The 17,793-nt window shown below is 36.1% G+C and overlaps 1 protein-coding gene across 2 annotated transcripts in view; it reads right to left on the bottom strand.

The window, feature by feature from the left end:
- The window catches only part of PDE10A (phosphodiesterase 10A), a 190,792-nt gene that overhangs the window by 15,617 nt on the left and 157,382 nt on the right, over positions 1–17,793 (bottom strand). For both annotated transcript variants that reach the window (XM_082049801.1, XM_082049800.1), the window contains 5 exons: positions 16,139–16,289; positions 13,097–13,252; positions 9,645–9,817; positions 7,660–7,771; positions 3,284–3,364 (listed from right to left, as the gene is read on the bottom strand). In XM_082049801.1, coding sequence (XP_081905927.1) covers positions 3,284–3,364; positions 7,660–7,771; positions 9,645–9,817; positions 13,097–13,252; positions 16,139–16,289 — 673 coding nt within the window. The remainder of the gene's footprint in view (positions 1–3,283; positions 3,365–7,659; positions 7,772–9,644; positions 9,818–13,096; positions 13,253–16,138; positions 16,290–17,793) is intronic.

The following is a 17,793-nucleotide window of genomic DNA, read 5'->3' as shown; positions in this document are numbered from 1 at the left end:
GACAGGTTAAATTCAGATCCATTATAACATCACTCATTTATCCCAGACTCATGATAGTTACAATACTGCACTATGAACCCCTTCTTTGGGCAGAGTTTTTAAATGCCTTTTAATGAAACAACATATATTGTACTGTGACCAAAACATTTGATAGTAAGCCTCTTATTAACAGGCTAAACATTGGCCCTTATTCAGAAATCAAAGAGCAACTCTCGTCCTCACCTCCATCAATAGATTCCCCCCATGCTGCTATGTAACCAAGTCTATTCTATACTCAAAAAAATAAGATACACTTTCTGACCTGAGAACCCAGCAGTCTGAGTTGAAGTAATCATGGTGTAACCAACAGAAAGAAAATGCAGCTGTCAATAAAGCAAGGCAGAACACAGACACAAAGTCTGCTCATCAACAAAATATTTACTATTTTGCATAATGCATTGTTTTCTTCCTATGTGGTGGGGGTTTTTTTGTTTGTTTGTTTCTGGTTTGGGTTGGTTGTTTATTTTTTGGGTGTTTTTTTTTTTTTTTAGATATTTTTTTTAAGGGAGGATATCTTATTTTACTGGAAAAGAGCAGATTATTCCATAGCTATCAAAAATTAGAATAGGACCGTAAGTACAGTCCAAGTTTATACCTGGCTGAATGACAAGTGTGTTGCCGTTGGAAAATATAAAAGATTTAAACCAAACTAAGTTAATCTGCAACATATTCTGAACAAGCTTCTCTTTGGAAGCCCAGTATTTAAAAATTAAATATGTCCTTCAATATTCTTACAGCTTTTAAGTTAAAATGCACATCAGTCAAGGAGGAAAACTCCTAAAAAACTTAATGGATTTAGGTTTTGAACGAAGCCAAGCTAATTAAAAACACTACTTCACGAGACTTTCCATTTCTGACCAGAACAAACTAACACAAATCTCTTTAGTACAAGGTTTAGATTACCTAAATAAATTATTCCAGATTTATTTTAGTGTTGCTGTGGCTAGACAGAAAGCCTAGAGTTCACTCAGGTATGAGCAAACTATCGGAGTCACTGCAGGAAAGGCAGTGTATGCATATCCTAAGATGCATATGCAAGAGGAAATAAAAAATACATTTTGCTTCTGAAATAAAGTGCTCCTGTCTCTCCAACTGTGTGTCCTAAACATACTGCTAGCTTTAAGAGCTGGATCTTTTATGTTCTGACTGAAGTAAGAAATCACCCTTAGCATTTTAATCCTTGCTACATAAGAGTAAACTTTCTATTTTCAACTTGAAAACTGTATTTCTGGGATAAAGTTTGAATGGCTGAAGCACACAAACCATTCCTTCTCTCTCCCTTTTTCACTTGGGCTGGCCTGACTTGCTTATTAAAAGAACTTTCTGCATAGTTTTCGCATTTCTATTTTCTTCATAGGTTCCGTAAGCAGAGGCAGAAAAGAGGGTGATGAGATCCTTGCTGAGTCGGGAACAAATGCTCAGTGCAGGCTGCAGAGCAGACACACACCAAACTCAAGAGACCTCCTTGCACCAGTTGTGCTGCAAAGGGTGGAAAGCACAAGAGAGAACAACTGATCCGGCTGCTCAAGTGAGATGAAGAGCTAAGTACAAGTTATTCTCATCAAAGATGAGTATTTAAGGCAGCAGTAGTTTTTTTCAGAGATTACAGGTTTATACAAATCTTCATTTCCTAAACAGAATTGTTATTTAAATAAGGTATTAATGATTTAATTAAAATCCACATAAAAATACTCATTAATGCTCTTTTTTAGAGCTCAAGGAAATGGATGATAATGCTTTATTAAGTTCTTCAGTCTCTACATACAGATAGGAATGGTCACTCTCACAGAATTCTGTATGTCCTAAATCTCACATTTTGCTGTAATGCTGTTGTAAGATACAGCAGCTACAACTATATTACAGACAATGGCTTTTAATCTCCTATTTTGCTTAATATTTTCCTGCTTTACTATTAAAAAGCACAAAACAGAGCATGAAGTAAAAAAAAAAAAAAAAGAACCTGATAAATACAGTATCTGGAAAAATACTTACTGTGTTTTAAAAAGGAAAAAATAATCTTATTTTTTAGATCTGTGTTTTCACCCCATTAACAATTCTTTCACAAATGCCAAGATGACTACATACTCTAATACTGTGTATTTTTCAAGACGGCTAAAGATAACTGATACAGTGTGTGGAAAAATGAACCAAATGCAGAAAAATGTTCCTTCCATTTTTAGGATTATACTAAACACAAAGATAGAGTAAATTAACTGCTAATTCCTTACTGTGATAAGGGTAATAGTTTTTATGCTAAATATAATGGAGTATATGGAGTAAAGTGTCAGAATAAAAAAAAAATTCCATAGTTTTGCTTTCCAAATAACTAATCTACAGGGATTTTGTGATACTTTGTCATTTCTAATTAATTATAAATATTATTGTTAATTTCACAGTTCACAAAATGCTTTGTGTGCTAACTACTGAAAATCAAGACATCGGAGACCACTGAAATGTAAAAAAAAACAAACTCGCTTATACATTTACATATACAGATGTATATGAATGGACAATTTAAATTTATTTTTCTCTGCTCAGATAACCAAAGGACAATTTACTTTTTTTCATTTACCCAAAAAAGTTAGTTCAAAGACCCTTTTTTCCTCTCAGATTTATGTTTACAAAATACAAATTTTCCCTAAAAAAAGCAGTCATTTCTGCACATTTGTCCACAGGAAAATCAGTACCCATAGAATTTGAAACATAGACAATTGAGGTTCTTAGAAATATATCCTCAAGAAACTTTTTTTTTTTAATTTATTTTTTTAGAAATGTCAAAAGGCAACGGTTGGAGTTCTCCAAGAAACTAATGAATTGGTCTAAAATCACAAATATTTTGAAATCTGAACCTGAATATTTTAATCAGGAACAGGTGAGAATGTTCATTTTGCATTCAGGATAAAACAGTAAAACCTTTTATATAAGGACTGAAGCAACCACTTGGAAGTTGAAAGTGTTATTGACACTTCTCAAAATCATAGGTGATCTTGGTTTTAGCTAGTTATGAGTACAAAGAATGGAACAGGTGACAACAGCAAAGAGCACGTTGTCATTTAAGTAAACATTCAAAAACAAGCTTTCCACTGCTACTTAAAAAAATTAACTTTGTTTTGCATGTAGAACATAGAACTCAGCAGCCCACATACACTAAAATCAAATGCAATATTCACTAACATATAAAATGTTTTTTCCATAAATGTTTTATTAACAGTATAAACGTGTATTTTATAGAGAGAGATCATACCTGACCCTGAGGGACTTCATCTTTCTTGTCTCTGTCCATCATAGGAATAGGCTGAATACCTGTTTTCTTCATCTCATCACCCTGGAGAAAACCAGAGAGAGAGGTTAGGAAAACAGAAATCAAAACTATGGAGATCTTCATTAATATCCATCTTCTAGTGTATGTCAATTTCATTTTATACATTCACCTAAATGACAATGCAAACAGCAGATCCTGAAAAGTAAGTTTTTGTGTCAATATACACACATTTACCTTATTTCCAAGGGCATCTCCACAATAAAAAGCAACTGGAAGAAGAAAACCAAAGAAATCAGTCCCTTCTATTCTGTTCTACTTACAGTTAGTCTCATCTTTCAAAACATTACCTATTTAAAGCACTATAATACAATGACCAGTATAACGCTACTCATCCATCCAAGGAAAAGCTGAGTAAAATAAATTAATTTACAATGTGCCTTCTTTGTCAACAACCTGATCTTTTTGACCATGCTGCTTTGAAGAAGCTGTCAAACAGCCTTCTTAAGTAGGTTATCTCTCTACATTCATTAGAGGAATACTAGGAAAGATGCAGTATATCCAAAGACCAGATATATGTAATGTACAAGAGAAAACCGGCTCCTTGTATTTCGCCCATTACCAGCATAGCAGCCAAAACATATTTCCTAGCATTATACCGGGCCTGAACATAATTCCTCCTTAAATTCCATAGGTAGATGGCTAATTTCTGTAACAAATGGAAGTTTTCCAATAGTCTTATGCCTCAACTGCATTATCAAAACACCACAGATGTTTAATCTTGAGGTTATAATGGCAACTACAACTGTAGAAACGCTTGCTTTTGCCTTCCGCTTGTGTCTGAGATTACAAAGTCAATGTGATCTTCAAACTGCTATAAGCTTGTGTTTTGGGTTTGTGTGGCAAGGTTTAGGTAGCTGGGGTCTACAGGCGTGACTTCTGTGAGAAGATGCCAGAAGCCTCCCCCTGTGTCTGACAGAGCCAATGTCAACACTGTGAGGGCTGCCATGCGGAAAGTTAACTCCATCCCAGACACCTGAGTTAGGGCAAATGTTTATGCAGGGTAACTGCTCATAAAACATTTGCTTATCTGTGTCCTTTAATGTGAGTTCAGCTTACAGAGGTTCAGCTATCTGAAAACTGGGATGTTCCCTAAATCTGTGCTCTATGTTTCTGCTACAGTTAGTGAAGGCGTCTCCTAGAGACAATTTACTACACCTTTCCTGTAAGATTTTATCAAGCCATGTTTCACATGTCCACATACCCTTCAAAGGAAGGACTTTTGCACCTTTACTCGAAGAGAAGTTTGCAATTTAATAAATTGATTCTGGTCTGACCAGAGTATCTGACTGCCTTGCAACTACCTTGAGTGTAGAAAAGATGGGGGCTTCTGGAAGTCAATTCCCTCTTGCATATTTGGCCTCAACATCACCTACTAACTATGATTCTGCTCAACCAACAAGAGGTATAATCAGGAAGCTGGTTTTGAATTGATGTCTGCACTATTCTCTCATATCACATATTTCTTTCTCCAAGTAGAGAGGCTAGAATCATCAAATCTAGTCTCTATTAGACATTTTAGTGTTGAAAGAAACAAAAGAAAATGCTTCCTTTCTCAGATGATAAAAAAGATGCCTATAGCAATTCCAAGCACAGAAATTCAGCAGATTGTTATTTAGGAACTGTAGGCAATTTTTTGTTTTATATATCCCCAGTAAATATTTGATTTTTTTTTTCCATTTGCTTGAAGTACTGCAATTGATTGATCCAGGACTGTCTGCAGCTACCACAGTCTCAGTGATAACCTCAACATTAAACCATTTAGCATCTTATGATTTTAAGCTCTTTGATTAATAGAATATCAAGTGCCTGAGAAACACTTGCAGTCAGAGTTTTGAGGAAGCTGTCTGGCCTGTGACTGATTATGCCAAAACTGAATAAAGCCCAGATTTATGTTCACCATTTCACCTTGAAAGAAAAAGGTATCACAGAATCACAGAACGGTTTGGGTTGGAAGGGACCTCTTGCGATCATCCAATACATCCCACAGACCTATCCCAACAGGACCAGCTAGAGCAGGTGGTCCAGGACTGTATCCAGTCCAGTGTGGAATATCTATAATGACAGAGACTCCACAACCTCTCTGGGCAACCTGTGCCACTGGTTGACCACCCTCACAGTAAAAACATATTATGTGTTAAATGAAAGGCATGCACTAGAAACACAAGTGTTTTCTTGTGATCAGTATGTGTCAGCACATAAATGATACACTGCTGTAAAAATACTGCTTTTATACTCATAGTTATGATTGTGACCAGAAAGTTAAAGTTTTAATCAAAGAAATTTGTATCATACTTACAGTATGATAAATATAATAAGTATCCTTAAAAAATATGGCAGAAAGGGTTTACAACTGCCTAGTGTCTCATATCTCACGAAACAGTCACAGCCGACAAATCTTACAAAAGCTTATAACCCTATATAACTGATCAGCAAATTTATCATTTTGCTTGAGGTGTAGCACTGTGGGAAAGCTTCATGCTAAAGTGATATCAAGGTAAGTCTTAGCTTAAAAAATTAGCTATACTGGGTTTCATTCAATGAAAAAATATCAGCATGACATACCACAAAATTGTTGCGACCTCTTCTGCAGTTATTGTTTTAGTTAATAATAACACAAAGAAGAAATATTATAATAATGTTTTGATTAAATCATTCAACATACTAAGACTATGAACTCAAGTAGTAATTAGAAACCACATTCTATCTGACTTTTAGAACTATAACATAACAACTCAATTTAGTCAAATATACTTTTTTTTAGAGTTTACCTTATTCCCAATTAAGTAAAAAATTCTGCAGTGAAACACAAATCTAAACTTTCTGTTGGTTTAGCTTTCTCAGGATTTTCTCCACATCTGTCTCCAGCTTTCCAGTTTCCAGAAGTGTTTAGACCTCTGCCTGGATTTGTCCGTCATTCTGACTGGATCACAACATATCCAACTTCTGCCACATATAAATTAAACCTCTTCTTAAAGAGGATTCAGTAGAACACCAATTACAGAACCCAATTTCTGTCAATAACTACTTATTTACATTTGCTCCATGAAGTAACACTATAACAAGATCCACCTTTTATTTTTTCATCCTTGGATTACAAAACAGGTTAAAGTCTTTGCAGGCTCCATTACGTCTATAGTTACATCTTTATTATTGTTGAGTAGGAAAATTCATTGTGATCCTGAGTTAACAAGATTTGCATCAAAAAGTCTTTTTACGTGAAAGCATAAATGTTGAGTATGTAAATGAGTAAGGCATATCAACATTGTACCTCCATTATATCACTCATAAGAACTTCCTTTCCAGTGCTGACATTTTAGAGAGTACTGAACTAGGTCTTAGAGTTTATATAGCCTGCATTTTTCAAATATTTTATTGTAAACTGAGCAGTTCAGAATTAAGAGAATGAGAACACGTAAACACAAAAAACACCCACAAGCCATGCACATCTTGAATTTCATAATGAACATGCAACAGGCAAGACAATCTCCACACTATATGCACACTATATCAACTCTGTGGGCCTGATTTCCATTTTACACCAGTGTAAAACAGAAATAATCCCACCAAACTCTGCAAGCTTCAACAGGGCACATAACAGAGAAAAACACTTTATGATACACATGTGCAAGAGTAGTTGTGAAAATACAAGGTTATCTCCTAAAACTGCATAATTTAACTCTATGCAATGCCCTAAGAATTTATTCTTCATATCCCTAAATAGTCACTTACACTTTAAAAATTAAATTATTAGAACATTTACTCTTCAGTGTAAGACGTGAGAGATTGCATCTTTATTTATGAACATGAACGTTAGCACAGTTCAATGCCTTGTTTCAATTTTCAATAAACGTGGAGTAACTTTCAGCATGTTAAAAAAAAAATCTGTCTCTGAGACCCAGTCACTGAGCTGATCCACAAGATTCAAATGGTCAGATCTCAACAATTTTTTGACACATATCCTTTAGCATTTCCTGGACTCATACTATAGCTTTATATGTCTGTTACAAAGCAGCTGACGTGGAGATTTTCTTCAGTGTTCTGCTGCTTGGTCATTTTATGTTAGGACACGTTTTCTAAAGTCATCTTTAAAGAGAATAAATGCTGCCTGAAAATTAGGAAGCTAACTTAGCTCCTCAAATAGCTTGAGAGTAAACAACCAAACACATGCACACACCACTGAAATCTCTTTAAAACAAAGACATCAAGATATCAAATTAAAAATACTTGTGGCAGTTTTTTTTCTTCCTGGATACTTATATTTATAAAGAAAAGAGAGTAAATAAAAGAAACGTGCGTACCTCAGCCCAGAACTCCGCATATATATCATTAGCCGTCAGTCTGGTAACTGGCCACAATTTTGTTACGGAACATAAATCACAAGCTGTCATCATCAGACCAATCACTCTATCTCTAAAAAAAATAACATTAAATTGTAAGTTGGGTAAAAAATTGATGATCACACTGTGATGTTTTTATTTGCCCTTCCTCAGTTCAATCAGAAGTAAAGTATAAATACTACAAAATTTCTCCCACCCTGCTTGCTTCTTCCTCACTTTTTACCATTCATTGATAAGGCATCACACAAATCGTACATTATATTCTCTGTAATATTCCGTGCATTGTTTACAACCAAAGTTCATCGACTATCCTCTGGACAATCAAACTAACAGAAAACTAGACAAGAATGCCTGGCTTGCATACCCCTTCCTTAATTTTCTGAAAATACAGTACAAGTCTGTAAAAGAAAGATGGCACATCCTCCTGCTGCATCTCTTTCTGTTCTTTGAAGAGGGAGTAACACATGCTCCAAGAAGAGGAAAAACTAGTACTGAGTCCATCTTAAGGTACTAGGTCATTGCTTTGTTGGAATGAATTCTAACAAGAATCCTACATGTAACGCTGTCCTGTACACTGACGAACAAGTTCACAGAATCCTACTGATACTGTTCAGTAATTATAATCATTATTAGAACAAGGCACACACAAAAAAGTCTTATTTAAACAGTTTTCTAGCATACCACCAAAACCTATGGTTTATGAGTCTAAGTCTTATAAAGAAAACGGTCAAATTAAATAATGGATTTGTGTGTTTTCCACCCAATGGATAACTTTAAGATGACACTTCAGGATATTTGCATCTTTGTTGAATAATGCCTATTCCATGAAAAAAGCACACAACTTGCTAACTTGCATGCAATGTGATGGCAGTCATTAAAACTGTACCAACAGACAAATATACCAGGGAAAATACACAAATACACAACATAATCAGTAGATAAATGGCAAAGTGCAGTTCTCCTGATTTAAGAAAGAGGATTCATCAGCCACGTAAGTGCCAAATTTGGTATTCCATTGCATGCACAGATACCATCTAGAACTCTTGAATTCTTCAGCCACATCACAAACTGATGTTATGTCTTTGGCAGTGCACTAAAAATGCTCTGAAGGGCAGGTAAGAAAAAAAATAATATAAACATAATAGAATATTCAATCACACAAGTAAACTGTTGTGTACTATTGAATATCCTATTTTGGGTAAATTTCGTTCTGAGATTATCAGGAGCTACTTTATCTTTTCAAGATGCCCAAGTATATTCAAATCTTTAGTTCCAAACAGGGAAAGAAGCTTTTAAACTGCCCTTCCTACAGTGTTGTAATTCAAAACTACTGGCAAAACCCTGTAAAACTCTTCAGAAAGAAGACCTAAGTACAGAAGTTCTTTTTGAAAACAAATCAGAATCATGACTCAATATTTCCCTATATAACCTCTCTAATTTTTCCACCATTAATGACAGAATCCACTTCCCAGTAAAGAAGCTCTGAAAGGGTTCATGGGCATTTTACTGAAGCCTGTTATGAGAGACATCTCTCATCCAGGGTACGTTATGTTTTACTTATGCGGACAAAGAGATTCACGTATTTGTGAATATATGCACATGTGTATTTTTAGAACTTAGAGCTATCTTAATTCACAAAGGTTCACATCTGACCAGAATTCTTTCCAAAAAAGCACGTTGACAGAATAATAGAAATACTGACATAAACATAAAGCGGAATAATAATTGAGCTATATTTTTTTCCCACCTCCTAACTCCATGTGCTCTAACTTTCCTCTGCAGATGGTCTGTCACTGAAATGTGCAGATGACATCCAAAGGTGGTAACATACAAATATGTAAATTATTGCTACATACTTGGAATTTTACACAGAGTTGGTCTTAGAAACCTCATATGTAAGAAAATTACTGTGTACACAGAACTAATACTAGTTTGCTGCTTTTTACCTGTGTGCTTGATTCTTAAGGTTTAATGCTCCTGTCTGATGCAGCTCTTCAAGCTGTTTTCTGTTTCCAAAATACAGGGCCAGGTCTGTAGCAATGATGGCTTTCCGGATGATCTCAAGTACTTGCTCATATTCACTGGAGCTCAGATTGGAGAAGATATTGTGCCCTTCCAGCTATGAAAAAGTAAAAATCCAATAAAAAGCACAAGCTCTAATTCTGAGATTATTTCAGTCTTTACTTCACCAGACAGGTTAAAATGATTTTACAGCCCAATGACAATTTTTGTTGCAAAGTCAAATGTTGACAGCCTGAAATTCCCATTTTTATCTTTCCTTTTTAAATACTGACATGAAACCTATGACTAAGCCACTGACTTGGTTTTGGGACTGCTGCTTCTGAAGCCTAAAGGTATTAATAGAGAAAAATGCTAGCTTTTGTAGTGCTTATAAATCAGAGCTGAAGGCACAGCACTTCCAGAGAGCGTTAGCTTGGGAATTTGTGATTCAATCCTGATCCTGAGTACTGCATTGCCAAGTTGGTCAACTGAGTATCTGATTCACTCTGAAGTACAATTTTGATACTGGTAACACAGAAATATGGATAAGGAAATATCCAATTTAAAGACTAAAATAATTTTGGTTTCATAGTGTTTCAAATGGAATTTGCCTGAAAATGCAGTACTTACTGATAAAATTTTCTCTATAGAAGTAAAGTTAATTACAATAGTTTAATGCATATGAACACTTAGGGGAAAAAGCTGCTTTGTTCAACCATGACTTGACTGGATCATAAAATAAATAAAATGGTTTCCACTATGGAGGTTCTGGGAACATGCCACTGTCATGCCTTTTCAATTTCCACTATGTATTGTTGCACATTTAATTGACAATATCCATGTACTGTGATCATTCATGAAGCTATATCACATTTTGATAAGTCAGCACTATTCACTGTCTCCAAGATTTGGAAAACAACTTATCAAAATTATTCCTACTGTTGGGAGGAAACAGAGAAAAATAAGAAAGAATGAACCAGTCATGTCAAGGTGTGCACATTCACAAATAGAAAATATTATTAATATATCAAATGCAGATGTGTTTTGACATTTAATTGGCATTTCAGCTGAAGCTCATGAAAAGATTCCCTGATATTTGTCAAGAATTTACATATTTTTTTTCAAAATAAATCCTCTGTGGTACAAATAGGCTTGGTTTCTCTCCCCATCCGGAACATAAATGTCATTTTCCAACATTTTTACTTGGACAAGTAGATTCATTGTGAATAATGAATAGAAAACACAATCCTTCTACGTCTCAACTTTCCTTTGACAGTCTCCTAAGTCACAGAACATGATTTAAAAAAAAAAAAAAAAAAAAAAAAAAAAAAAGAAGTTCAGAACATCATCAATACTTTGGGACCAGGAAACTTCTACTACTAATTTTCATGATTTAGGGTTTTGGGAACCCTTTCCTCCCCAAATTCGCTGCTTAGTCCATAAGAACATGCTATTTGTCCTAATACTTAAATTATTCTAGATTTGGAGACATCACCTTTAGGCTTCAGAAGCTGCACTATCAAGAAGACCACTGTGACAGCTTCTGTTCATACTGATAGAAAAAAAACTGATTCCTTTAAGTATTGACGGAAGCTGCCATATCAGTTAAGGTTTTGAGAAGTACATATGATGTACAGATCCTAAAATTTTGTTCTTTCCCTGCTGAGCAAAGCTAGTGAACGGAATCCTCCTTGTTTGTAAGTCTGATGCATACTAGAACTGCAGGTGGGTGAGCAAAGCAGCTATAAAAAGTACTGCAGGTTACTAATATAAAATTAAAATTCACTGAAACAAACCCTAAAGGGTTTGGTGGGTATTGTTTGTGGGTTGTTTGGTGTTGTTTGTTTGGTGGTTTTTTGTTTGCTTTGTTTTGTTGTTTTGTTTGTTTTTTTCTTTTTTTTGGGTGGGGAATGTTGTTCAGAGGTTTTTGTTTGTTTTGGTAACAGTCCAGGAATTCAGTAAGGCTTCTTGATTGAAATGAAAAATAGCAAGTCCAACAGGCTGCTCTAACCTGCCTTGGCTGCTAATCACCACCCCTGGGCATACAGCCCTGACCCACCCATCTCTCTCCTCTCTCCTTGCTCACACCAATGGCCAAGGCCAGGAGACAGCAGGGAATCAAAAGGTTTCCCTACCTTGGGCAAATGGGACTTTCACTGACTACAACATTTCTGCAGGAAAAATGCAAAATGGTTTTTGAAGAATGACTGAAGTCTGCTTCATGTAGCAATAGTGGGACAGAGAAGTGTGAATGACTGAGGAACTTGCTCACTGTGCACAAACTCACATGAAGGATGAACACTACAAATCTAATGCCATATCACCACTGAAGGATTCAATTACAACCTCCTACATGGAGGAGTATTCAGAGATAAAGCTTCTGTTTGCTGATGAAATGCATATAATACCTAAAACCATAATCACAAGATGTGCTTCTGAATACAAGAGAACATGTATTTTTCCTAAAAGGCGATTAATTATTTAAGAAAAGAACTATCTTCCCCCTGAAAAACCAGAAGGAAAGGTTTAATATGAATTAGTGGCACAGTAGCACGGCAAGGCTGTGCATCGAATGTGTGCATGGCAAATTAAAACCAGGGAGCACAAGTATGTTTTGGACTGGCAGGGGTTTCATAGGTGAGAGTTCTCACTCTTCTAATAGAGCATAAAAAAAACTTCCACTGCTGAGAAAACATCTGTGTCAGTAGCATACTAGGATTTCCAAAAATGTGTCTTGCATGCTTTCTTGTAGTTTTCTATTCATTAAACATACAGACACATTACCTCATAATAAGAACTCTCTTTAATAGAATAGTACCTTTCTTAGGTTTTGTTATTTCAAATTGCTAAATAATAAAAAAGCACATGATAACATTATGAAACAAATTAAAACTTTTCATGCGTGCAAAATTAACATTTCCTTCTTCATGCCACATAGTTACTGTTCACAGAATTTATTACAGCACATTTTTCAAGCTTCCCATAAAAAGTTTTGCCAGTACTTGAGATTTTATTGAGAATTTCAGAACGGATGAAGATTTTGTTGAAGGTTATTATGCTGGAAATATCTGAGAAACTGCTTTTTTATTTTCTAAGAAGCCCTGTTGACCCAGAAGCTAAAAGCTCCAAAGGAAGGCCATAAGCAAAGACCTCCGAATACACAATATTTTTTATAATATCAAAGTTTTGCGAATACTATGTTTTGCACTATTGTTGAATGCTTTGGTTGCTAATTGTGGAACCCAGCTTGCTGTAATAAATCTTCCATACTTCTGAATGAGCACTACAATCCAGAAATTAAATTAAGCATGCTTCAGAATAGCTACTGGGTAATGATGTGACTCCTGTTTCCATCACTGGACTCTTCTGCACAGAAGATACATTTCAATAATCCTACCTGCAGGATGGACACAGTCTGCGAGAAGTGGTGCTGTTCCATTGTTGATGTGGAATAGAGAGCAGCTAAGGGGTGATCAAACTTCTGAAGATAGCTGTTGCTGTAACCTCTGTGATCCAGGTCATGACACAGACATGCAACCAAAAGACCTTTTCGCTACAAAAAAATTGAGATAAGCATTAAAAGTAAGATGTATTTCCTGCCCCTAGATGTCACTCTCTTCCCACAGTACTGTAAAAGTCACACTATGCTTACAGTGCCTTCAAAAAGGACACAGAGGAAGTCCTTAAAATTGTGAGAAGCATGATAGTGAGTACACGCTCAATTAAAAATTCTTGGTCCAATTGTAGCTCAAACATTTTACATATTATGAATTAAGAAAACGTTGCACAATCACATGCTATTAGGTGGAATCTGCTTCAGGAAGAAATCTGACTTATAAACAGATAGTCTGGTCATCCACTGATTCATTACCATGTTTATTAAAAAATTTAAAATTGCAGTTATTGAAGGAGAGGAAATATAAAAGATGGTCAAGGTAGTTGCAGTTATTGAAGGAGAGGAAATATATGAGATGGTCAAGGTAGCCCGATGCTAACCCTGCCTCTCCAACACTCCTCAAAGTCACTGACCAAGTCTCCCAGGCAAAACTCTTCCTAGGAACTCACTGATGCGAGCCACAGAAATGCTGGACAACGTCAACTGCAAAGACAGACAGTAACTGATTTTTTCTATTTCATTAACTCCTAATATCCTGAAGAAATGAAGTCCTTGAATTCTCTCTTTCAACACACAAAATATGTGAACGCTTGCAAAAGATTTTCACACAGCAGCTGTGTTTTAAAAACACATTCAGTAATGTTTGTGAAGCAGTCACTGTCGGCATGGAGTATCATGATAATGTCTTTATAGACTTAACAGCTCTGCCTTATAGTTGGTTCTGATGACTGTTCAGTAAAAAAAGGATAAGGCTATAGAATGAAGCAGAAAAAGAATTCTGATTAACCACCAACCTGTATACTGCACTAAAAGATACGTGATACTGTGGAACGATAGCAAACAACAATGTAAGTAAAGAACTTATTGCAAATACACAATGTGCAGAATGAAGGCTGCAGCAATCCAAATAGTATTTTTGATTTTGAGACCTTCACTTTTGTTTTTAATAATGCCTTTTCAATATTGCACCTTGTGACTTGCATTTTAAAAAGCACTCAATAAAACAGATGATGCAGCAGCACTTGTCCACACAGATCCTCCAGCAGAACTGGAACCCTCAGGCACATAACACACAACTTGAAGTCTCATGGTAACAGCTGTAGGAAGCTGGTGTCCCCTGTTCACTGCTATCAGGAGGGGCAAGACATGTAACCAACAGACTTGAAAAACAGTCACTGACAGCAAAAGAAAGATGAATCTCAGAATCCTTTCTGCTACACATTAGATGTAGGAGGCATAAGCTTTTCTGTCCTTTCCTCATAGGTTTAATTCTCCTGTTACATCTTTCATAACCTGTGTTTTTTCCAGTCTTACAATTTCCATCCGTCTGTCCCTTGTACCAGATGTTTTTTGTTGCTTAGCTTGTCCCAGTATCCACATCCCAGTAAACCATACTTGTCTCATTCCTTCACAGAATCACAGAATGTTAGGGACTGTAAGGGACCTCAAAAGATCATCTAGTCCAATCCTCCTGCTGGAGCAGGAATACTTAGATGACATTACACAGGAATGTGTCCAGGCAGGTTTTGAATGTCTCCAGAGAAGGAGACTCCACAACCCCCCTGGGCAGCCTGTTCCAGTGCTCTGGCACCCTCACTGAGAAGAAGTTTCTTCTCATATTTAAGTGGAACCTCTTGTGTTCCAGTTTGCACCCACTGTCCCTTGTCTTCCCATTGGTTGTCACCAAGAAGAGCCTGGCTCCATCCTTGCGACACTCACCTTCAGGATTATACAACGCCTAATCCTAGTGCTCTTGAACTTGTACCCATCGTCCCCACTTGGATCCCAACACTTCAGCCACTGCCAACTTCTGGATCTATTTGTGTCTATACTAGAGTCTCCTTCACAGTGTTCCATACTTCTGTTCCCATCTCTAAGTCTATCAAGGTTCACATCATCATCCCTCACCTGAGACCATCCCATCCTAGTTCTCCAAAGTTTCCTTCAGCAGTTTTCTGTATTCTTGTTGAATTAATCTCCAGCCTCGAGAAAGAAGACTGCTAGAAAGAGCTGGAATATAGACTGGGATAAGGCATTGAAACAGGAGAAAGCTGGCTGGAGTTTGGCCGGGAACCAAGACTGCTTCCATCCCTCTTAACAATTGCCGCTTTTGCTCTCCCTGTCTTTCTTACTTGGCGTCTCCAAAGAGATGAGGCTTAACTACTCGTTTAGTACTGAATATTATTAAAACTTTAAATATTCCCCAAGGTTGCAATCTAAAGATGTTTGTTGTTAAAGGAATAGTGATTTTTCCAAACTTGTACAGTTTTGCCAGCTTTCAGCATATGCCTGTCAAATGCCACTTGCCTATTTCAATGTCAATTTTAAAGTCTCTGCTTTACAGCAGAATAAACTAGAACTTTTCAAATGAAATATCACCAAATTTTGTATTTCTCTTATACACTGAACAAAGACTTGATTTCTCCTATCATGTCTCTTTAAAAGAGCCCAACAGTTTTGGCTGAAATTTCTCCAAATTAAACAGCTTTCCCTTCCCTCAGTACAGATCTGACAACTAAATAATTAAAATAAAGACTGTGGTGATAAGCAGATACAGAGAGCTTCAAATTGTGGATGTGGACTTGTAGCATATCTGCTACTGATTCTTCAGTGGGCAGACCCGAAAAATGTGAGGGAAACACTAGGATTAAGAATCGGAATAATTCTCCTTCCTTGAGCTTCCTATTCACTTACATTTCTCTGCAGGGACCTCTATATACACTCAGCCCAAGCTGACAGCAAAATTCTGGCACAGAAAATGTACTTCTATGATGGCTGATACCTCTGATGTGGTCTAGTAACCAACAAAATCATCTCACCTACCTCTAGATCAGTGAAAAGCCGCTGGTTGTTCTGCAGTATGGCATACATGCAATGTACAACGGTAACAGCGTGCTTCCAGTTGTGGTAGGGCACACGGCGATAATTCTTCTTTACAGACATAGTAAACCGGCACAGTTTTTCAAGTTCAAAGCTAGAAGGAAATTATTTGGTCAGAGACAAGAAATGAGAATTTACCCTCCTTGTTAGGATTGACTCTCATTGCGGATGACTCACTGATTACAAGAGCTGTTCAAGTTTTGGCAATGACAGAGGAGCGTGGATGCCTGGCAATGCTCTTAGTTTAATCTGTCAAATTCTGGAACATAAGTCAAGCTACCCAGCTCAGGCAACACAATTGCATAACCTTCCCTGCTCCCAGAAACTTGAAGTGTGGTTTCTTTATATCATTATCTATTCAACCTGACAAATAGTGAAACTCTGTATCTAAAGGACAATTCGAAAACATCATTTGTGATCAAGATAGAAAATCACGGTTTTTTAAGCAAATGACACACAAGGAATAATCCTGTTTAAATTAAAATTTCTGTCAAACACCAAATGAAGAAATTATTTTGAATAAAAGAAGCTGAGATGCTCCATATTCACATTGTAAAGATTTTACTTTTTCCAAGACTAATACTTTTTTTACACTTTGGCCAAATGAACAGAAATACACATTCCAGTACTTCTTCATTTTTCACCAAACAATATTTTGGCAAATAATTGCCAGTCAACCATGAAAATGCCCCAAATCTATAGGGTTTATGGGATTATTTGCTAAAGATTTTTTTTTTTTGCTATTGCTATAGACAAGTAAAATGAATTATGATCAAGAGTATTTTCACTAAGGTAATAATAGAAAGTAGTAATAAAGTAATTGTTATGTTTGGCTTATGTGATCATCAAAAGCATCTCTGAGAGAATACATATTCTGTAGCACCAGAGCCCTTCATAATCTTTAACAGACTTTATCTAACAATGTTCCCTTGAAAGGAAAGCTGACTACTTTTTTGTTTACGGATGGGAAATTCAGGCACAGATTAGATATTGGGTAAAATTTTCTGTAGTACCTAATCTTACCTGCCTGGGGTGAAACGCTAATATTTCACTTGAGCTCAGAACCAAACAGAAGATGCCAGAGTCCCAGGTCACTGACTTTTTCCCTCATAAACAGATCAGTTTTCTTTTATTCTCATTTTTCCCCCTGTTACTGTGGTTTATTTCTTTTTGGTTGTGCTTTGTTTTTGTTTGTTTGTTTGTTTGTTTTCCCAAGTTCCATGTTTTGATAATTTCTTGGGAATTTCAGGGAAGCAGTATTAATGTTCTAGTTTTGCAGTATATGTGGGCTATGGAAACAAAGCTGAATGGCTCTGATCTAGATGTAAAAATGTAAATATATCTTCTATAGAGTCAGTTACATAGAAAAACATGTCTATGGTTGTGTGCTGAGCGAGGTCATTCATTATTCTTCTTAGCCTTAGTCTGACATTAGTCAAAATGGAGACATACTGTCTTTCAAAAAAAGCTTTATGGTTTCTTTTTTAATTGTAGAGAGTTAAGTCAGACCGCTCTAGAACAATAGTTTGAACTACTGTTTAAAATAGTACATCATAATTCAGAATATCACAACAGTCACTTCCATCTACATCCAGTAT

This window comes from Streptopelia decaocto, assembly GCF_964273445.1.
Source record: "Streptopelia decaocto genome assembly, chromosome: 3".
In the NCBI taxonomy this organism is placed as follows: Eukaryota; Metazoa; Chordata; class Aves; order Columbiformes; family Columbidae; genus Streptopelia; species Streptopelia decaocto.
Note: the sequence above shows the minus strand (reverse complement) of the source record. Positions and strands in the feature narration are given on the sequence as shown.